The sequence below is a fragment of the Bos mutus genome, chromosome 21 (genome assembly GCF_027580195.1).
Source record: "Bos mutus isolate GX-2022 chromosome 21, NWIPB_WYAK_1.1, whole genome shotgun sequence".
Classification (NCBI taxonomy): Eukaryota; Metazoa; Chordata; class Mammalia; order Artiodactyla; family Bovidae; genus Bos; species Bos mutus.
Window position 1 is genome coordinate 11971999 of NC_091637.1, and position 23228 is coordinate 11995226.

General features: G+C 39.9%; 1 protein-coding gene and 1 non-coding gene across 4 annotated transcripts in view; one reads left to right on the forward strand and one right to left on the reverse strand.

Annotated features, from left to right (window-relative positions):
* The window catches only part of MCTP2 (multiple C2 and transmembrane domain containing 2), a 261100-nt gene that overhangs the window by 41871 nt on the left and 196001 nt on the right, over positions 1-23228 (reverse strand). For all 3 annotated transcript variants that reach the window (XM_005891571.3, XM_070358172.1, XM_070358173.1), the window contains one exon: positions 1332-1454. In XM_005891571.3, the coding sequence (XP_005891633.1) occupies positions 1332-1454 (123 nt within the window). The remainder of the gene's footprint in view (positions 1-1331; positions 1455-23228) is intronic.
* TRNAR-UCU (transfer RNA arginine (anticodon UCU)) lies at positions 13943-14015 on the forward strand. Its single transcript has one exon. It is a non-coding gene; the product is annotated as a tRNA-Arg (tRNA).

Consider the following 23228-nt stretch of genomic DNA (forward strand, 5'->3'; position numbering starts at 1 on the left):
TGCATTGGCAGGTGGGTTCTTTACCAATAGCACCATCTGGGAAACCCATACAGATGTATCAAAGTGAAAGTAGTCACTCAGTTGTGTCTGACTCTTTTGCGACCCCATGGACTGTAGCCCGCCAGGCTCCTCTGCTCATGGAATTTTCTAGGCAAGAATCCTGGAGTGGATTGCCATTTCCTTCTCCAAGGGATCTTCCTGACCCAGGGATCAAACCTGGGTCTCTCACACTGCAGGTAGATTCTTTACCATCTGAGCCACAAGGAAAGTCCCTACCTGACTACAAACACACACACACACACACACACACACATGCTATAAACAGGTACATCATATATATAACTGGAAACCTGATTAAAATTATTAAAATGTTAGTTGACACAGCACTTTTACATCAGATGTTTCTCTGTAAAAAGCTTCTTCATTTGTAGCTCCGTGAAACTTAATCCTTACATAAACTTGTATTTTAAGGCTATTTGTTAGTTGGTTCTAGCATCTTCAGGCGCCTCACTATTGATACAAGCACATGCTTACTGAACTACACGATCAAAAACCAAACAGAATTTTGAGTCTGTCTGATGTTTTACTCTGTGTCTTACACTCATTTCCCACCACCCCAAATAAAACCAGAAACATGCCTTGCTGCTGCTACTGCTGCTAAGTCGCTTCAGTCGTGTCCGACTCTGTGCGACCCCACAGACGGCAGCCTACCAGGCTCCCCGTCCCTGGGATTCTCCAGGCAAGAACACTGGAGTGGGTTGCCATTTCCTTCTCCAATGCATGAAAGTGAAAAGTGAAAGGGAAGTCGCTCAGTCGTGTCCGACTCTTTGCGACCCCATGGACTGCAGCCTACCAGGCTCCTCTGTCCATGGTATTTTCTAGGCAAGAATACTGGAGTGGGTTGCCGTGCCCTCCTCCAGGGGATCTTTATGACCCAGGGATCAAACCTGCATTATTTATGTCTCCTGCACTGGCAGGTGGGTTCTTTACCACTAGTACCACCTGGGAAGTGGAGAATCTTATTCCCAGGAACTCTATAGAGAACCAGATGGACACCCAGACAGGTGCTGCTTGCCTGGAAATGCTGACGAAAAACCAGATGGTTCACTCATGCTGAGGAGGCAGGCCGAGACACAGGAACACAGATGCTGTAGAAGGAAGACTCCAGATTACACACGATGAATATCTTCCTTGTACCATGAATACATGAGCATCGTTGTTCCTCCGAGTCTCAAATGCAGTGCATCAGGTCACGCTTTGGTGGCGGTGGTTTACTGCTAACACATTTTCTTTTCTAATCAACTGTCAGAATTATTGGAACCTGTGCTCACCTGGCTGTCCTGGATGCTGCCCACCTTCCCTCTTGTGGGTCCGATGGAATTGTAGACAAAGAGGAGCAATAAAGCCAGAGGGATCATGTAGAGTTCAAAATTCCAGACAGCAATGAGAAACACCTGATTGGAAGACAAAGAGCAAATGATTGCTTGCAAAAACAGTATGGGAACAATTGTCAGCTCCTACTCACTGACTTCAGGAGATTAAACCCAGCACTCTCTGTATAGTTCCAAGTAGATTAAAATACACACACACACACACACAGGATCATTAGCACAGTTTTAGAACTAGTAGCAGAATGAGGAAGGCAGAGAAATGAGCTGGCCCATCACACTCTGGAACAGAGTTCCCATATTTGGAAACCTCATTACTCTACCAACCTCATTTAGTTTTTTGCTGCTGGATTTGGCATACCAGAATATAGGTAAAGTACACAGCATGGAAAATCCAAAGGTCACTAAGAGGGTACAGGCCAAATTTTACCAAGAGTGAGATTTATCTGAACTAGGGCCGTGTGCTGTGCTCAGTGGCCCAGTTGTGTCCGGCTCTTTGAGGCTCCATGGGCTGTAGCCTGCCAGGCTCCTCTGTCCATGGGATTTCCCAGGCAAGAATTCTGGAGTGGGTTGCCATTTCCTCCTCCAGGGGATCTTCCCAACCCCAGCATCTAACCCCTGTCTCTTGTATCTCCTACATTGGCAGGTGGATTCTTTATTACCACTGCCACCCGGGAAGCCCCAGAGGGAATGATTCCTTTTCAAGCAGGCTGCCAGTGCTGAAAAATTCAAATACTTTGGATAAAAACTTTAGTTTTCTGAAATCTCTTTAAAAATTTTTATTTTTTTATTTATTTTCTTTTTATTTTTAAACTTTACAATATTGTATTAGTTTTGCCAAATATCGAAATGAATCTGCCACACGTATACCTGTGTTCCCCATCCTGAACCCTCCTCCCTCCTCCTTCCCCATACCCTCCCCTCTGGGTCGTCCCAGTGCACCAGCCCCAAGCATCCAGTATCGTGCATCGAACCTGGACTGGCAACTGGTTTCATATATGATATTATACTTGTTTCAATGCTATTCTCCCAAATCTCCCCACCCTCTCCCTCTCCCACAGAGTCCATAAGACTGATCTATACATCAGTGTCTCTTTTGCTGTCTCGTACACAGGGTTATTGTTACCATCTTTCTAAATTCCATATATATGCGTTAGTATACTGTATTGGTGTTTTTCTTTCTGGCTTACTTCACTCTGTATAATAGGTTCCAGTTTCATCCATCTCATTAGAACTGATTCAAATGTATTCTTTTTAATGGCTGAGTAATATTGAAATATAGCTGATTTACAATGCTATATTAATTTTTCTGTAGAACAAAATGATTCAGTTATACACATATATATTCTTTTTTCATATTCTTTTCCCTTATGATTTGTCACAAAATACTGAATACAGTTCTCTTATACAGTATGACCTTGTTGTTTATTCATAAAAATCTTAAAATCCTCCAATTTTGAGGCTAGATGGCCACAAGAAAATGATGATCAGTGTGAATCTTTAACACTTGAGGAGACCTAAGCTTTCTATCAGAAATAAACAGTGTCAAAATTTTGAGATCATTTTGGAACTTTTTAATACTATATTTTATAGATCTGTTGATGGCATATATAAATCAAGTATATTCATTCATGGTATATGGTACCCCATTACAATGAATGTTTTGCAATTTTTCCATTATATTCTCTTATCAATGAAAACTTAGGATGAAACAGTGGTTTTATTTTTTTTTTAATGCAGTCAAATATATTAACCTTCGACTTGAGGATTTTTGCCCTTAATATTCAGTGTTCTACTTAAGAAATCTATGGTACCGTGAAGTGATAAAGTGATTTCTTGTCTCTTCTTTCAAAAGATAACTGTGTGAGTATGTGTGTATGTGCCTTCTCTTGGTTTATAGTTGGAAACAAGCACCCAATTTGAACTTCATCCTCATAGTTGATTTACAATGTTGTATTCATTTCAGGTGTACGGCAAAGTGATTCTGTAATACACGTATATATATATATTTTTTTTTTCCAGATTCAAGTGATTCCGTAATACACGTATATATATATTTTTTTCCAGATTATTTTTCCTTATAGGTTATTACAAAATATTGAGTATAGTCAACTTTTAGAATTCGATTACTGAAGGGCTCCATACTTTGCTCACTGATTCTACATTCCCACTGTCACACATCAGCTTCCCATGACTGTTTGTTGTCTACAGACCCTCTAAGTAAGTTAATTGCTCAGTTGTGCCCGACTCTTTGTGACCCCATGGACCGCAGCTCACTAGGCTCCTGTGTCCATGAGATGTTCCAGACAAGGATACTGGAGTGGGTTGTCACTTCCTTCTCCAAGGGATCTTCTTGACCCAGGGATCGAACCCAGGTCTTCCACACTGCAGGCAGATTCTTTACCAACTGAGCTACAAGGGAAGCCCTACAGACCCTCTAATCCCTTCTACTGAATTACATTACTGTTCTTTCACCAGGACCACTCCAGGATTCTTGCCTGGGGAATCCCATGGACAGAGGAGTCCTGTGGGCTACAGTTCATGGGGTCACAAAAAGCTGGACACAACTGAGTGATTAACATTTTCACTTTCAGTAATCGGTATCTGAGAGCGTAAGTCAATATTTCACTTTCAAAATTACCTTGGATTGTTCTTTGACTGTATCCTTCCACATGGATTTAAAAATCAGTTTGCAACATTCTACAAAATTCTTGGTGAAATTTTATTGGAAGAACCTTTAACATACTTATCAGTTTGAAGAGAACTGACATCCTGATATCGACCTTCTGAATTACAAGGAATGTTTATTTCTCCATATACTCAGAACTTCATCTTTTTTATTTCTTTTTTACATAATGATTTTGCATATGGTTTATTATTTTTTGGAAAGTAATTTAAGAGTTTTGATACTATTATGAATGGGATGATTTTCAAATTTATATTCTTTAGTTGGTTACTTACTTCTAGTTACAGGAACACTGATTTATATGTTTTTCACATTATTTCTGAGCCCTCTTATTACTTGTAGGGAATTGAAAATACATCATTTTGGAGATCTGGTGTGTAAAATCCTGTCAACTGTAAATCATGACATTTTCCTTTAGCCTCCCAATCTATATGTTATTTATATTTTCTTTTAGTGCTAAACCTCTACACATTTTTTAATAAGTATAGAACATTTGAAATACTTTTTGAATCAATGTGATCATTACATTACTGATATCTTCCAGTCTATTAACTGGATGGGCTTTAACAACTTTCTTTATTATTTCATAATATACATATATTCCTGTAATTTTCTAGATATTTAAAGGTTTCTTTTTCTTTTACTTTTTTTTTGTCATTCTTTTGTTTTATTATGAACAACACAGAGAGAAGTTGAGAAAGTAGTAGAGCAATTTCTCTACTATGTAAAACTAGTAATCTTCTTCATTGTTACCTATTTCCCTTTCCCTGTTCTTAAAGTTCTTTTAAGATTAGAGGTTTTAATTATATTCTAAAGGGTTACTATTTCTTAATGTCTATCTATTGGATAAGTGGATTTTTTTTGTTCTTTCAAATTGCAAAATATAATTTCAAGTAAAAAGAGGCTGACCTAAAACTATTGAGAAAAAAATAGGAAACAACATATTTTTATTTTCTTCATTATCAACTATTTATATAAGTCTTCAACAAAATTACTTTTACATGAACCAAAACTAGAGGGACAGCTGTGTCAGATAAACACCTTGTTTATCATATTTATCTCCCCAGGTATTGGTAAGTAAGCCCAGAAAGTGTTTTACAAAAAAAGGGGGGGGTCATTTACATATCATATTCAATGGACTTGAAATTCTTTAAGAGTAAGAAACCAGAACCTTCTGAAACATTTTTAAAATCAATGCGTAATTTTTACTTCTCTGCCTAATGAACTATGGAATGAGGTTCATGACATTGTACAGGAGACAGGGATCAAGACCATCCCCATGGAAAAGAAATGCAAAAAAGCAAAATGGCTGTCTGGGGAGGCCTTACAAATAGCTGTGAAAAGAAGAGAAGCAAAAAGCAAAGGAGAAAAGGAAAGATATAAGCATCTGAATGCAGAGTTCCAAAGAATAGCAATAAGAGATAAGAAAGCCTTCTTCAGCAATCAATGCAAAGAAACAGAGGAAAACAACAGAATGGGAAAGACTAGAGATCTCTTCAAGAAAATTAGAGATATCAAGGGAACATTTCATGCAAAGATGGGCTCGATAAAGGACAGAAATGGTATGGACCTAACAGAAGCAGAAGATATTAAGAAGAGGTGGCAAAAATACACAGAAGAACTGTACAAAAAAGATCTTCATGATCCAGATAATCACGATGTTGTGATTACTGACCTAGAGCCAGACATCCTGGAATGTGAAGTCAAGTGGGCCTTAGAAAACATCACTACAAACAAAGCTAGTGGAGGTGATGGAATTCCAGTGGAGCTATTTCAAATCCTGAAAGATGATGCTGTGAAAGTGCTGCACTCAACATGCCAGCAAATTTGGAAAACTCAGCAGTGCCCACAGGACTGGAAAAGGTCAGTTTTCATTCCAATCCCAAAGAAAGGCAATGCCAAAGAATGCTCAAACTACCGCACAATTGCACTCATCTCAGACACTAGTAAAGTCATGCTCAAAATTCTCCAAGCCAGGCTTCAGCAATATGTGAACCGTGAACTTCCTGATGTTCAAGCTGGTTTTAGAAAAGGCAGAGGAACCAGAGATCAAATTGCCAACATCCGCTGGATAATGGAAAAAGCAAGAGAGTTCCAGAAAAACATCTATTTCTGCTTTATTGACTATGCCAAAGCCTCTGACTGTGTGGATCACAATAAACTGTGGAAAATTCTGAAAGAGATGGAAATACCAGACCACCTGATCTGCCTCTTGAGAAATCTGTATGCAGGTCAGGAAGCAACAGTTAGAACTGGACATGGAACAACAGACTGGTTCCAAATAGGAAAAGGAGTACATCAAGGCTGTATATTGTCACCCTGCTTATTTAACTTCTATTCAGAGTACATCATGAGAAATGCTGGGCTGGAAGAAACACAAGCTGGAATCAAGATTGCTGGGAGAAATATCAATAACCTCAGATATGCAGATGACACCACCCTTATGGCAGAAAGTGAAGAGGAACTCAAAAGCCTCTTGATGAAAGTGAAAGTGGAGAGTGAAAAAGTTGGCTTAAAGCTCAACATTCAGAAAATGAAGATCATGGCATCCGGTCCCATCACTTCATGGGAAATAGATGGGGAAACAGTGGAAACAGTGTCAGATTTTATTTTTTGGGGCTCCAAAATCACTGTAGATGGTGACTGCAGGCATGAAATTAAAAGACGCTTACTCCTTGGAAGGAAAGTTATGTTCAACCTAGATAGCATATTCAAAAGCAGAGACATTACTTTGCCAACAAAGGTCCGTCTAGTCAAGGCTATGGTTTTTCCTGTGGTCATGTATGGATGTGAGGTGGACTGTCAAGAAGGCTGAGCGCCAAAGAATTGATGCTTTTGAACTGTGGTGCTGGAGAAGACTCTTGAGAGTCCCTTGAACTGCAAGGAGATCCAACCAGTCCATTCTGAAGGAGATCAGCCCTGGGATTTCTTTGGAAGCAATGATGCTAAAGCTGAAACTCCAGTACTTTGGCCACCTCATGCGAAGAGTTGACTCACTGGAAAAGACTCTGATGCTGGGAGGGATTGGGGGCAGGAGGAGAAGGGGACGACAGAGGATGAGATGGCTGGATGGCATCACTGACTCGATGGACATGAGTCTGGGTGAACTCCGGGAGTTGGTGATGATGGACAGGCAGGCCTGGCATGCTGCGATTCATGGGGTTGCAAAGAGTTGGACACGACTGAGCAACTGAACTGAACTGAACTGAATGATGGATTAAATTTCTTAACAACATCATCTAGCAAAAATAGAAACCCTTTAGGACTGGAGGGGAGACAAAGTATTTGAGAGTATGAAACAAAGTTAATAAATTTTTCAGAGGAGTTGAAACCTTGGACAAAGAACTCAGATCTGCATGGGATCACATGAATAATTTTTGCATCTTTCGCTCAAGGAGTGTTGAAAACACAGAGATGGCACCAGTTGGTTAAAACTCAATAGAAAAATCTGCCAGTTTTCTGAATGCCTATGAAGGATGTAGGCAAAGGAGTCAGTGACAATCAGGGCCACCAGAGAACATACAAGCACACCAGAAGGGGAGAGTAAGCAAAGGAAAAGACCAAATTCTGTATGTGAACTCTGCTACCGTCTTTCCCACACACAGGGACCAGCCTCAAAGGCCTCTGAACTGGGACCAAAGCTGCCACTCATAGCAGGTGTGACTGAATGTTCGGTTTGAGTCTAACAGAAGTAAATGCTTTCTTAAAAAACAAAATCAACCTTATTTGAAGCAATGTAGGATAATTTAGTGTTTTCACCACATAACCCTCCCAATGTCTAAGATACAATTCAACATCACTTGACATACAAAGAGTCAGGAATCATTATCAAGGAGAAGGCAATCAACAGATGTCAAGTTCAAGGTAATGCACATGTTAAAATTATCAGACAAGAGCTTCAGACCACCTATTAAAAATATGTTCAGTGAAACGAAGGAAAATGACATCATAATAAATAAGTCAGTAAATGCACAAAATAATAAAAGGGAAAACTGTCCAACTAAAAAATCAACATCTCAAACTAAATTAAAAAAATCAGTAAGTATGTTCAGGATCAGAATTAAAGAGAAAAACTTAAGGAACTTGAAGAGATATCAAAAGAAATCACCTTATCTGAAAGAGAGAAAAGAGTATGGAAATAAATGGACTATTATTGCTCACTGAATAATTTCAAAAGTTCTAATATAGATATTCAGAATCTCAGAAAAAGAGGGAAGTTAGAAACATGTGAATAACTAATGGTTGAACACTTCCTAGAGAACTTCCAGCAGAATAAATTCAAAGAAATCAGGCTTAGGCAAATAAATATATATATTTTATATATACATATTATATATTAATACACATATATCAGTTGCTCAGTTGTGTCTGACTCTTTGCAACCCCATGGAGTGTAGCCCACCAGGCTCCTCTGTCGATGGAATTCTCCAGTTAAGAAAACTGAAGTGGGTAGCCATTCCCTTCTCCAGAGGATCTTCCTGACCCAGGGATCAAACCTGCATCTCTTGCATTGGCAGGTAAAAGAACTATTTGCCAAAGCTCTTTGGTAAAGAACCTGCCTGCCAATGCAGGAGATTTAAGAGTATGCAGGCTTGATCCCTGGGTCAGGAAGATCCCCTGGAGGAGGGCATGGCAACCCACTCCAGTATTCTTGCCTGGAGAATCCCATGAACAGAGGAGCCTGGGCAACTACAGTCCACAGGGTCCCACAGAGGCAGACAAGACTGAAGTGACTTAGCACGCATGTATATATTTATCATAATCACAGTTCTGAAAAACAAAACTGATGAAATTCTGAAACCAATTAAAGATAAATGACACATTTTATATATGAACTTAATTATCTGAATGTTCATGAATTTCACATCAGAAACCATGGAAGCAAGGAGAAGTACAACAGCAATTTTAAAGTGTTAGGTAAAAGCAAAAGCAAAATTGTCAACCCAGGATTCTATATCCAATGAAAATATCTTTCAGGAGTGAAGGTGAAATAAAGACTCAGATAAGTGAAAATTAAAATAATCTTTCACCAGCATACGTGAACAACAATTAAAGCTAAAGGATTTCTTCAGAATAAGGGAAATGAACCCTAATAGAACTCAAACTTCAGGAAGAAATGAAGAACATCAGAAATGGTAGATACATAGGTAAATATACAAGACAAGTTTTTCTTTTATTTCCTTTAGAACTCATATGATTGTTTAAAGCTATGCTTATAGCATCATCCTGGTGGTGTTTATAATGTATTTAAATGTAATATTAGACATATGAAAACTGAAATAAAAAAGACAGTAGGGATAGGTGGACAAATGGAGTTAGATGAGTTGCAATACTTCTATGTTTTAGGTGAAATGATAAAATTTTAACCCCAAATTGGGTGTCAAAAGTTAAGTGGAAATTACACATACAAACACTCAAACATACTTGCACACGTATGTTTTTAATCTCTAGAACAATCACCAAAGAACAAGCAGAGAATAGATAAAAAGTCAACAGATGAATTAAAACAGAATTATAAAAGATGAGAAGATGGAAACAGGAATAGGAAATGTAGAACATTCTATTGGAGGGAATGTTTCACAACTAATTTTATGAAGCCAGCTGTACCCTGATATGAAACACTGACAAAGCCATTAAGACAAAATAAATTATAGGCAAATATGCAACGGAACAAAGATGAAAGAATCCTTATGAAAATATAGCAAATCAAATCAAGAAATACATGGTAATACATTGCTTTAGTTGCTAAGTCCTGTTGACTCTTCTGCAACCCCATGGACTGTAGCCTGCTAGGTTCTTCTGTCCATGGGATTTCCCAGGCAAGAACACTGGAGTAAGTTGGTATTTCTTTCTCCAGGGATCAAACCCACATCTCCTGCATTGCAGGTGGATTCTTTACCATTGAGCCACTAGGGAAGGCCAAGAAACACAGCAGACAAATACAAAATAATAAAACAGTAACCAAATTTCAATACATCAATAATTACATTGAATGTTACTAGAATAAACACTGCAAGCATGAAAGGTAGAGATGAGAATAGAATGAATATCTCTGTGGCAAAGTAAAAAAAAAATCTTACCTCTTAAACAAGGGAAAAGGTACTGAAAAATACTGAACAAAATTGGACAAATGTCTCCATCAAGATATATTCAAAATTAAATGCTTTCACTGTTGAATTCTACCAAACATTCAAAGAAGAAAGAACATTCTACTGGAGGGGATATTTCACAATTAATTTTATGAAGCTAGTTTTACCCTGATATGAAACCCTGACAAAGCCATTATGACAAAATAAATTACAGGCAAACATGCAACAGGAACAAAGATGCAAGAATCCTTAAGAAAACAATAACAAATCAAATCAAGAAATACATAAAAAACATATACTATAGTGTAACCAAGGAGAATATGGCCCAAGAATGTAAGATTTCACATTAAAAACAAATATAATCCACCATATTAACAGAATAAAGGAGAAAAAACATTCAATTATTTCAATAGATGTGGGAAAAAAAATTGACAAAAAACTCAACACTATTGTTTAATGAATACAAGAAAAATTACCTTGATTTGAGAAAGGACACTTAACAAAAATCTTATAGTTATCGTATTTGATCATATTTGGCAACAGTTTGTTGTATATAAATTATGCTTTGAGAAGCTGATTTTAAAAAATACATACTAAGAAGAAAACACTTAGGCATGCAGGCATATTAATATGTCTCAAAAACACACTGAGTGAAAGAAGTCTTATACAAAAAAGAGCACAAACTATATAATTCCACTTAGATGAAGTTATAGAACAGACAAAATGATTCTATGATGAGGATAACTGCACCACCTCCTTCTCAAATTAGGAACTAGGCAAGGGCATCTGCTCTCACTACTACTATTCAGTACTGAATTATATGTTCTAGCCACTGTAATAAAGGAAAGTATATGAAGTAAAAGGCATAAGTATAAGAAAGGATAAAAGCAAAACCATCACTCTTTATAGATGACCTGATTTTTACATGGAAAATGTTATGGAATCTACAAAGCAAATGCTGAAAATAACAATTAAATGCAGCATGAGTATAAAGTTACTTTTTTAAAATCAATTCTATTTTTAATACCAGAAGCAAAAATCTGAAAAATAAAACTTAAGATTTTTCATTTACAGTAGAATCAAAATCCATAAAATACAAGGAAATAAAATACACAAAATGAGAACAACTACACTGGAAATTATAAAGTATTACTGAGGAACATTATAGGATACCTAAAGAAATGTATAGAAACGCCACTAGTTCACGGATTTTAAGACTCAGTATTGCTAATATGATAGTTCCCCACAAATTGATCCACAGAAGCAAGCAATCCCAATTTTGAGGAAATTGACAAGCTGCTTTTGTAGAAACACTCCCAATTCAAAAAGATACATGTACTCCAATGTTCCCAATGTTCACTGTAGCACTGTTTACAATAACCAGGACATGGAAGCTACCTAAATGACTATCAACAGAGGAATGGATAAAGAAGCTGTACATATATACAACAGAGTATAACTCAGTCATAAAAAGAAACAAAACTGGCTCATTTATCGTGATGTGTATGAACCTAGAGTCTGTCATACAGAGTGAAGTAAGTCAGAAAGAGAAAAACAAATATCGCGTGTTCATGCATGTATATGGAATCTAGGAAAACGGCACTTATGAACCTACTTGCAGGGCAGGAACAGAAAGAAGACGGAGAGAAGGGACTCGTGGACACACAGGGGAAGGTGGGGGTGGGATAAACTGAAAGAGTAGCCCTGACAGTTATGTACCACTGTGCATACAAGAGGCAGCTAGTGGGGAGCTGCTGCATACAGAAGGAGCTCAGCTCGGCTCTCTGTGATGAGCAAAGTGGTGGGACGGGGGTGCGGGGGTGCGGGTGGGAGGGAGGTCCAAGAGGGAGGGCTATATATGTATACCTATAGCTGATCTACTTTGTTGTACAACAGAAACTAACACAAACTATAAAGCAATTATACTCTAGTAAAAAAAAAATAATAAAACATAGCCAAGGTAATTCAATGGGAGAAATGAGAGTCTTTTCAACAAATGGCCCTGAAATGACTGAATATATATATGGAAAACAAAAATCATTATTCCTTACCAGACAAAAATTAACTCTAAATAAATCATAATATCTAAAACTAAACACTAAAACTTCAAAATATCTAGCAAAATAATATGAGAAAAACCTCTGGCATAAGGAAGGGTAGGTCAAAGATTTCTTAGGGCACAAAAAGCAGAACAAAATAATGTAAATAAGTGAAAAAAATAAACTATTAAAATTATTCTTCCCTTTTCTCTTTGGAAGACACTGTTAAGAAAAAGTCACAAAATGGGAGAAAATATTTTCTATATAAGTACTGAAAGAAAACATGTATCTGGAATATATAAAGAATTACTACAACTTGGTATGAAAACACCTCAATAAAAATTGGCAAAATATTTGATTCCAAAAAATTTGGAATATTACATGACAGTTTCTCAGAAAGTTGTGCATACACCTCTCTGATTCTGGAGTGATTCAAATATCACTCTGGTACATCACAAGAACACACCACAAAGACAGGGTAGAAGCGTGGGTTTCATTTAGAAAGCTATCCCAACGATCCAGGATAAAGCTGACTGTGGCTCAGAACCATGCTGGTGGCAATGCAGCCAGTGAAAAGTGGCCACGCTGCTCTATTTAGAAAGCAGACCAAGAGGATTTTCAGACAATTTGAATGAGAAGATAAAAAATGGAATCATCAAGGATAATACTAAATTGTGGGGCTTGACAAACTGGAAGCCTGGAAGGGTTCATTAATGGAGATATAAGTCTGTGGGAAGAGCAGGTTTGGAGAAGGGGAGCCTGAGGCACCTTTTAGACATCTGGGTGGAGACAAAGAATAGACAATGGATAGAAGGTTTGGAGTTCAGACAAGAGGCCATCAGCATCCAGACAGTGTTTAAGGGTTTCAGACTGGGTAAGTTTAACAAGGAAATAATCATTGAGAGAAATGGCTCAGAAGTGTAGTGATCCCTGCTGCTGCTGCTACTGCTAAGTCGCTTCAGTCGTGTCCGACTCAGTGCGACCCCATAGACGGCAGCCTACCAGGCTTCCCCGTCCCTGGGATTCTCCAGGCAAGAACACTGGAGTGGGCTGTCATTTCCTTCTCCAATGCATGAAAGTGAAAACTGAAGTGAAGTTGCTCAGTTGTGTCCGACTCTAGCGACCCCATGGACTGCAGCCCACCAGGCTCCTCCATCCATGGGATTTTCCAGGCAAGAGTACTGGAGTGGGGTGCCATTGCCATCTCCGGTAGTGATCCCTAGAAAAGTACAAATTTATGAGTTTGAGAAGATTAAAAGGAATCAGAAAAGGATACTGAGGAGCAGTCAGAGCAAAAGAGATAGTGTAGGAGACTGTGCTGTCCTAGGAAACAAGATACACAAAGATCTTTAAAGAGGAGGGCAAGAATGGGTGGCTCAGATGGTAAAGAATCTGCCTGCAATGCAAGAGATCCGTGTTGGATCCCTGGCTCAGTAAGATCCCCTGGAGGAGGGCAGGCGAACCACTCCAGTATTCTTGCCTGAAGAATCCCATGGACAGAGGAGCCTGAGGGACTACAGTCCATGGGGTCACACAGAGTAGTGACTAACACTTAGACACTTATCCTTAACAATAAATTTCTAAATAAGGCGTCCACTGGAAACTGATCCCTGGTGATTTGAAATGAGCAGTTGACTAGAGTGATAAAACAAAAATCAGATAAAAGTGAGTTTAAGAACAGAGAACTGTAGACAGTGATTAGGGACAACTCTATGTTATAAAGAAGAGCAGAGAGGGACTTCCCTGGTGGCCCAGTGGCTAAGACTCTGCACTTCTAATGCAGGGGGCCTGGGTTCAATTCCTCGTCAGGGAACTAGATCCCAAATGCTGAAACTAAAGATCCTGCCTGCTACAACTAAAAGATCATGCATGCTGCAACTAAAAAAACAGATCATGCTTGCCACAACAAAGATCAACAATACTGCATGCTACAACTAAGACCCAGCACAACCTAGTAAGTAAGAACAGGGAAACAGGATGGAAGAGGATGTAGCAAGGACCAGGGGAGAGAGGGAGAAAAAAAATGATGGTGTAGGACACAGAAGAAAGAAGAGTTGGAACAGTATTTTTTAATCACTGGGTAGGGGTGTGATCCAGTATATGGATGGAGAGTTGGTCTTAGGAAGCAACGATTCAGTGATTCAATAGTTACAGGACAGAGAGCAGAATACACAGGCAAAGATGTTGGCAGGGGGAGAGGTAGGCATGGCAGGGGCAAGACAGCAGTAAACAGGAACATGTGTCAACCATGGTCATGATCTGAGTGAGGACAGGGAGAAGGTATCAGAAAAGTAGGGCAGGAGTTATAAAATAGTCAAGAAGAGAGGATAATGGCTCAAAGAAATGTAATATACATGTCAGGAGGTACTGGCTGTTTTCCTCTACCCATGGTTATCTGAGGTTTTGCTAATCAAGTATAATGAAGCTAGAGAAGGCAAGGAGATTATTTTTAAAATGGACCATGGAAGGCTTCTCTGATGGTTCAATGGTAAAGAATCCACCGGCCAATGCAGGGCGACACAAGTTCGGTCCCTGCTGTGGGAAGACCCCATGTGACTCGGAGCAACTAAGCCCATGTGCCGCAGCTACTGAGCCTGCGCTCTCGGGCCCCGGAGGCGTCCACTACTGACCACGTGCCACAACCACTGAACTTGTGCACTCGGGCCCAGAGGCGTCCACTACTTACCATGTGCGCAACCACTGAGCCTGCGCTCTCAGGCCCCGGAGGCGTCCACTACTGAGCATGTGACTCAGCTACTAAGCCTGCGCTCTCGGCCCCAGAGGCGTCCACTACTGACCATGTGACTCAGCTACTGAGCCTGCACTCTCGGGCCCGGAGGCGTCCACTACTGACCACGTGCCACAACCACTGAACTTGTGCGCTCGGGCCCAGAGGCGTCCACTACTTACCATGTGCGCAACCACTGAGCCTGCGCTCTCAGGCCCCGGAGGCGTCCACTACTGAGCATGTGACTCAGCTACTAAGCCTGCGCTCTCGGCCCCAGAGGCGTCCACTACTGACCATGTGACTCAGCTACTGAGCCTGCACTCTCGGGCCCGGAGGCGTCCACTACTGACCATGTGACACAGCCACTGAGCCTGCGCTCTCGGGCCCCGGAGGCGTCACTACGGGCCCCGGAGGCGTCACTACTGACCCCGTGCCACAACCACTGAACCTGCGCTCTCGGGCCCAGAGGCGTCCACTACTTACCATGTGCGCAACCACTGAGCCTGCGCTCTCGGGCCCCGGAGGCGTCACTACTGACCATGTGACGCAGCCACTGAGCCTGCGCTCTCGGGCCCTGGAGGCGTCCACTACTGACCATGTGACGCAGCCACTGAGCCTGCGCTCTCGGGCCCCGGAGGCGTCACTACTGACCATGTGACGCAACCACTGAGCCTGCGCTCTCGGGCCCCGGAGGCGTCCACTACTGCCCATGTGACGCAGCCACTGAGCCTGCGCTCTCGGGCCCCGGAGGCGTCCACTACTGCCCATGTGACGCAGCTACTGCGCCTGCGCTCTCGGGCCCTGGAGGCGTCCACTACTGACCATGTGATGCAGCTAATGAAGCCCGTGTGCCCTGGAGCGAGAGGAGCCACCGCAACGCAAATCCCACGCACCACAACTAGAGAAAATGTCTGCTCTGTGCAACTAGAAAAAAGCCAGCACAGACAACGAAGACCCAGCACAGCCTATACACAAATAAAATGGTTTAAAAAATGGATCATGGAAACTGGGCTGCATTTTTGCTGAGAAACATGAAGTGGAGATGATAAAATATAAACATAACGGTTGTTATTAACTAACAGGTTAAAAACAGAAGAGAACTAACAGAAAGGAAAATTACTGGACTGAAAAATAATTCCAAAGAAGTTCTTCAGAATGTATAGGACAGAAACAAAAATACAGATATATGAGTGGTCAAAGACGTGGATGATGTAAACAAGAAGGTTTAAGCACCTGATGGGTGTTGAAGGGGCAAAGAATTAATGAGAGAACAGGGAAGCAATATATTAAGATAAAACGCCTGCGGATTTTCCAGAATTGTTGAAATATATCAAATGGGAAAATCCAAATAAATCCTTAGTAGGATAAATTAAGAGGTATTTGGGCTTAAAAATATCACAGTAGAACTGAAAAATACTTGGGGAAAAAAGCAGAAACATTTACAAGCAGCTAGAGAGAAAAGACAATTCACCTGTGACGAAAAAGTAATATAAGTGACTTTATATCTCAATGCAACAAGCGAAACAAGAGAGCAGAAAAACTTAACATATATATGCTTTCAGCTTTTCAATTCAAAAACTTGTACCTAGCAAATTGTCTTAAGAGTTAAAGCAGAGACTTTTTCAGAAAAGCATGAGCCAGCAGTGCTTATCACCTGAAGATTCACTCATGAAAGTACATATAACAGATTTATTTCAAAGACAAAGGAAAACTGTTCCTGATATCAAAAGGCTGAATGTGAGAATGCATGTGCTCAAAAGCAATAGTAAATGTGCATACCAATCTAAATAAACATGGCCTTATTAGAAAGGTCTAATGTAGGTGTGCTGAAACAATTTCAAATGGGGACAGCAAATGTCCGTAAACTGGGAAAGGTATAGTGAAGTCGTTCAGTCGTGTCCGACTCTTTGCGACTTCGTGGACTGTAGCCTACCAGGCTTCTCCGTCCATAGGATTCTCCAGGCAAGAATACTGGAGTGGGTTACCATTTCCTTCTCCAGGGGATCTTCCCGACCCAGGGATCGAACCCGGGTCTCCCGCATTGGAGGCAGACGCTTTTAACCTCTGAGCCACCAAGTGCTCAGGAAAGGTATGGGTTGATTTTTAAAAATTCTAAGACACCCTTGTTGTTAAGCCTGTATGTTAAGTAGGCGTGTAAACCAGCTTTTCAGGATGGAGCTGAGCTTGATCTCATTCTTTCTGCATAAAACAGTATCACCCACCAAAAACAAATGGAACCCCCTCCCCCGACCAAACGACTGTGTTAACTCAATAATCTATACAGACTCTGTTTGAAGACATTCGAGGGGAACAAGGGCATTCTGGATCTGAGGGGACAAGATCAAGGGTGACAGGCAAATATAATAAGATACATCTTAGTTTGCCACTGCTCTGACTTCTTTATAGAGTTTTGTTACATTTTAGTTTTGCCAATTTACTAAGACAGCACACAGGAGCAGTTTAGAGCACGCTTCAATCTTAATAATCTAGGGAGGTAAAAACTGGGGTGCAAGGGAAGTATGGCAGCCAGAACTTGAGGAACAAAAGAAACAGCCAAGATTCAAGCCTGACACTCGAATGCATGTCTCCGTGAGAAATGTACTGTTTCTAGCACGTGTGCTTAGGATGAAAAACTGAGGCCAAGCAGAAAATGAGAACCAAAAGTTTTTGGCAATCTCACTGAGTTGGGGACTAAAAACTGGAGGTTAAGGACTCTTAAAAAAGAAGGGGTCTAGTAAACACTATAGGATTTTATTAAGACTCCTGAAGGACTATGCACTAAGCAAAGGGATAAAACCAGAATAAACCAGTCCTCAAGATGCTTGAAATCCTGTCTTGGGTCATCATTTCAATCCCTGATTGGATGATTCTGATTTGCTAGATCCTCAATGCCTTCTCTATATTCTCTTTGGTGGAAAATAACACATTCCATATCTTCTAAAGTGTTTTAATAAATTTTATCCAGTATTTGATTTAAAATATAATTTACAATGGTCAGGATTAAAAAACCAATGACCAAAAAATCAAGTGAAAAACGGACAATGAGAACAAAAAGCTAATTTAGATGTTAGAGTAACCAGATTTATATTTTAAAATAGCCATGATTAATATGTACGTATTTGTATCATAATTTGTAATATATATGGGCTTACCTGATGGATCAGATGGTAAAGAATCGGCCTGCAGTGTGGGAGACCTGAGTTCAATCTCTGCGTTGGGAATATCCCCTGGAGGAGGGCATGGCAACCTATTCCAGTATTCTTGTCTGGAGAATCCCCATGGATTCTCCAGCCACAAAGAGTCAGACACGACTGAGTGACTAAGCACAGCATAGCACATGAAATATATATAGATGGATATTCATATATGAATATATGTACCATTAATATATACATGAAAATGGATTTTAAAAAACTATGGAGAATATCAGCAGAGAACTGGTATCTATAAAATAGAGTCCAATGGAAACCAAAAAAAATGTTTTTAAAAGATAAGCAAAACGAAGACCTTGCTAAATGAATTTAATAGCACAGCAGAAAAGAGAGCATTTGTGATTTGGAGTATTAGTAGAAAATACCTATGCTTAAAGCAGATATAAACATGATAATAAAATACAGCAAAAAAAGATATATGGCACATTTATAAAGGTTTAATTTATAGGTAAAAACTTGGGAGTCCAGAAAGAGACAAGAGAGAAACAGAAAAAAGCTATAAATGATATTGAATTAGAATTTCTAAAAAATCTAACATATAAGCTGTGAAGTTGCAGATTTAAAGAACCTCAAATAGGATGAAGGGGAGGAAAAATCACATGCAGCCACTTCATAGTAAAACTGCACATAATTCATGACCAAAAGAAAGTGGAAAGGCAGATAGTGAGGTTTAAAAAAAAAAAAAATCACATTTACTCTGCAATGAACAACAATCTAAATGGTAACTGATTTTTCACCAGAAAAGCTAACAGCCAAAAGACAATTGAAAAGAATCTGTATAATATAGGATTTATCTGCTCCTGGAGTGTTTAGAAAAACCTTGTCTCTACAGTTTCCGGGGCCTACGTTTTGTTTTCTGGTGACATCAAACCACTGATCAAATTATTTAGTGGGTACAGGACTATTCAAGTTATTATTTTTCAGTTGTTTGGATACACTGCTCTACACGTTTCACCTCTTTCATATATGTTTCATCATTTTAAGCATAAAACGTCATAATATCCTCTTTGTGTTTAATCCCCGCCTCATTTGAAATATCTCCCCTTCAATGCCTGCTGTTATTTATTTGTGTACTCTTTGTACATTGAAAACTCTCAGAAAAGAGTAACTTGTTTTGTTAGTTTTTAGAGACAGCTTTTAATTGCTATTCCTTTTACTTTATTTTAGCCATACAGATCTCAGTTCCTCAACCAGGGACCGAGCCTGTGTCCACGGCACACCACTGTGTGCTGTCTTAACCACTGGACTGCCAGGAAAGTCTCGGTTATTCCTTTTCATTTTACACATATATTCTACTTCAGTGATTTTTCTCTTATTTTTACTTCTAGTTAATTTGGCTTCCTTTTGCTGTTCTTTTTCAATGGTGTGATATTGAAAGCTAACTCAATAATTGTGATTCTGACTTAATTTTCCATATTGGTTTGGTCTTGTTCTTTGTGTCTATGAAACACGTCAATTCTATTATGTGGACAAGCAAAATATCCAGAAGAGCCTAGGCATTCTTGAAGAGCAAAAACAAATTGGGAAGGACAGTGCTAAATTCAAATGATGCTTGTGTAACATTGGTACAGGTGTAGACCTGAGACCAATGAATGGAATGGACAAGTCCATCTATATAAGGTAACCTGGTTTATGATCTTGTGGAATTGTAGGTCTCTGAGGAAAAGTAGAATATTTAAGAAATGGTACTGGATCAGTTGGTACCCAGAATATAAAAATAAAATCTACTTACCTGCAGATTTTAAAATTTAATATAAAAAGTAAAACCATAAATAATATAAAGAGCATCTTTATGACTTTTAGGCTGGGAACAATCCCTCAGTAATGACATAAAATGCCCAAGCCATATCAAAAATAATTAATAAATTTGACATTAAATATAAGAATTTTGTTCATCAAAAAACACAGTGGGAAAAAACAAGCCACAAAATTGGAGAAGATACTTCTATTACAGTTTCTATCTAGATTATATAAAACACTTCTACAAATCAATAAAAAACGGTAAGAGGGAGGATAAAATTAGTCGAAAGGACAAAAAAGTCCCCAAATGTATAAATATTATTAGTAATGAAGGAAATGGGAATTAAAATCACACCGAAGTGCGACTTCACTCATCGGACTGACACGATTTTGAGGTTAGAGCACGTTAAGAGTTTTCTAAGATGCAGAGCATTGATAACTGTATTGGATGCTGATGGTTCAGTAACCTGGCAAATGGCTGGCAGCAACTAATTAAGCAGAATGCGTATATCAGATCATATGCATATTCATTCCTAGGTATAAACTTGGGAGTAGCAGGTTTCAAACTTTAGCATGCAGGAAAAATGCCAGAGGACTGGTATAGACAGAATCAATCTCTGGACTCCACCCCAAGTTCCTGGTTCAGCAGGTTTGGGGTGGGGCCCCAGAAATTCACTTCAGCAAAGTTCCTAGGTGATGCTGTCTCTGCCCTTCCCGCACCACATCCTGGGAGCCACTGCTCTGAACTGTGGCACGTGTCCACTGGACGATATGTCCAATGTTTACAAAAACACTTTTCATAACAGCCAAAATACTAGCAACCAACCAATCAAAACCCCCAACCAAGCCTGCAACCAATTTAAATGTGCTTCTAGAGTAGATGGGTAAATAACTCAGGTATCAAGTTAAATATCATAAAAAATAAAGATACTTGAAGGTCACGTATTGACCACATGGATGCAGGTCAAAAAGTGAGTGAACTGATTTGCAAGTCACACGGAAAGACCTAAAAGTATTACATGATCCCTTTATAAAGTCTTAAAAAAAGCAGACAAAATTGAATTACACTGTTCAAAGACAGATGCAAAGGTGGTAAAACCACAATAAGTAAATGACACAACATTCACTATTACTTCTGGGGATAAAGGAAGAAGGATTCAGTAGTAAAGAGGCGGAGGCTGATTCTTAAGTATGAAGTGGCAGACTTCTAAAGCAGTAAGAGCTTTAATTTTTTAAGCTGGGCGGAAGTAAACAAGGGGCTTCCTGGGTGGCATGGCGGTAAAGGACCCACCTGCCAATACAGGAGATGCAAGAGATGTGGGGTCAGGAAGATCCCCTGGAGAAGGAAATGGTAACCCACTCCAGTGTTCTTGCCTAGAAAACCCCATGGATAGAGAAGCCTGGAAGCTACAGTCCATCGGGTCGCAAGGGTCAGACATGACTGAAGTGACTAAGCTCTGCCCAGGGTTACAGACCCATGTGCCCACAAGGGTCAGGGTAAAACATAAAGTACAGGAAGCCCGGGTGTCAGACCAGAAGGAGTGGTGGGGACCAGGGTACACGCAGACTGCAACTCTTTTCCAACTACAGCTGTTTTCATGTGAGATTAGGATTAGGTTTGATGTTACCCGGTACTTGGATTTTTCAAGGACTCAAGATAGGAGTGAACTCCTAATGCATGCAACTTGGACGGATCTGAAAGCCATTATAATGAGTGGGGAAAAATGCATCTGCGAAGGTTACCTAACCTAAGATTCCTTCTGTATGACAGTCGAGAAATGACAAAATTATCGTGATGATGATCCGTAAGCGGTTGCCAGGGCTACAGCTGGGGGTGTGTGCACATTAAGGGGTAATACAAATGAGCTTTTCACGATGCTAGAACTTTCCTCGAGACACAGGGAACAAGGCACTGAGAAGGAAAACATAGGCCAGTTTGTGGAAAGACCTGTGTGTCATGGTAGTAAGTTGAAGGTGTGATCCTAAACTAAGTGGGAACGCGTTAACAGATTTTTAAAGAGAATAATAATAAGACCAAATATTTAACTAGATAGTGCTAGTAGTGAAGTGCCCTTAATTACAGAAATGTGTATGTGTGTGCCATGTGCTCAGTCGTGTCTGACTCTCTGCAACTCCATGGACTATATCCCGCCAGGTTTCTCTGTCCATGGAATTTTCCAGGCAAGAATACTGGAGTGGGTTGCCATTTCTTCCTCCAGGCAACCTTCCTGAACCAGGGTTTGAACCTGGGTCTCCCATATCTCCTGCACTACAGGAGGATTCTTTATGCACTGGGAGTCCTCAGGGTAACGCTGATGGGAATGGGGTAAGGAAATGAGAAGCAGAAAAATTCTATAAACAGAAATGGCCAAGGCAAATGGGCAAAATCACTTTTCTGGGATGCTGAAGGATGTTCTACAGAGAATATAGACTTTTTTGGTTCTTTAAACATGGATTCCCTCATGGCTAAACTGGTAAAGAATTTGCCTGCAATGTAGGAGACCTGGGTTCGATCCCTGGGTTGGGAAGATCCCCTGGAGACAGGAAAGTATTGAGTCCATGGGTTCGCAAAGAGTCAGACATGACTGAGCCACTTTCACCTTCAAACATGGATTAGACTTTGATTCACTGTAGGGAATCAGGTATGGAAATGCCATGGATCTTATGCCCAGTAACATTCACTTACCAGGAATTACTTCTGAGTCTTAGACAAACCTTCAAGTCACTCCTTGTCCCCTTAGCCCATCTATTCCTCTCTCTGCTGGGGTTCTGATACCCAAGATCTGCTGTGTGAAGAGGGACACAGCTTCCTGCTAGATGTCTGACCCCACCTGCCACCCCCAACCCCCAGCTATACAATATCAGCCACAGGGAAACAGATTGAGCAAGTCATAAACACCAACAATCTTTCAAGTTACTAATCACATGTGACTTCTGTGTATTTGTAACTACAATCCTCCCAGCCAATCTCAGATTAAAATTCCATAATATATAAACTCTTCCCCGCTCCTCCCAAACATATGCTAATTTTTATGCAAGGAAGCAGTACTTGCTTCAAAATCCCTTATCTACAAGAAAGCAACATGAATAGAAGACAGTCATAACAGGTTGTGATAGGCAGGATAATGGTACCCCAAAGATATCCAAATCCTATTCCCCAGATCCTGTGACTGTGTTACACTGCAAAGGGGAATAAAGATTACTGCTGGAGTTAAGGCTGCTGATCATCTGACATTAACACAGGGATATCATCATGAATTATTTGGTTGAGTCTAATATAATTAGAGAGTCTTTAAAAGTGGAAGATTGAGGCAGAAAAAGAAATTCAGGAAACGATGTGAGGGAG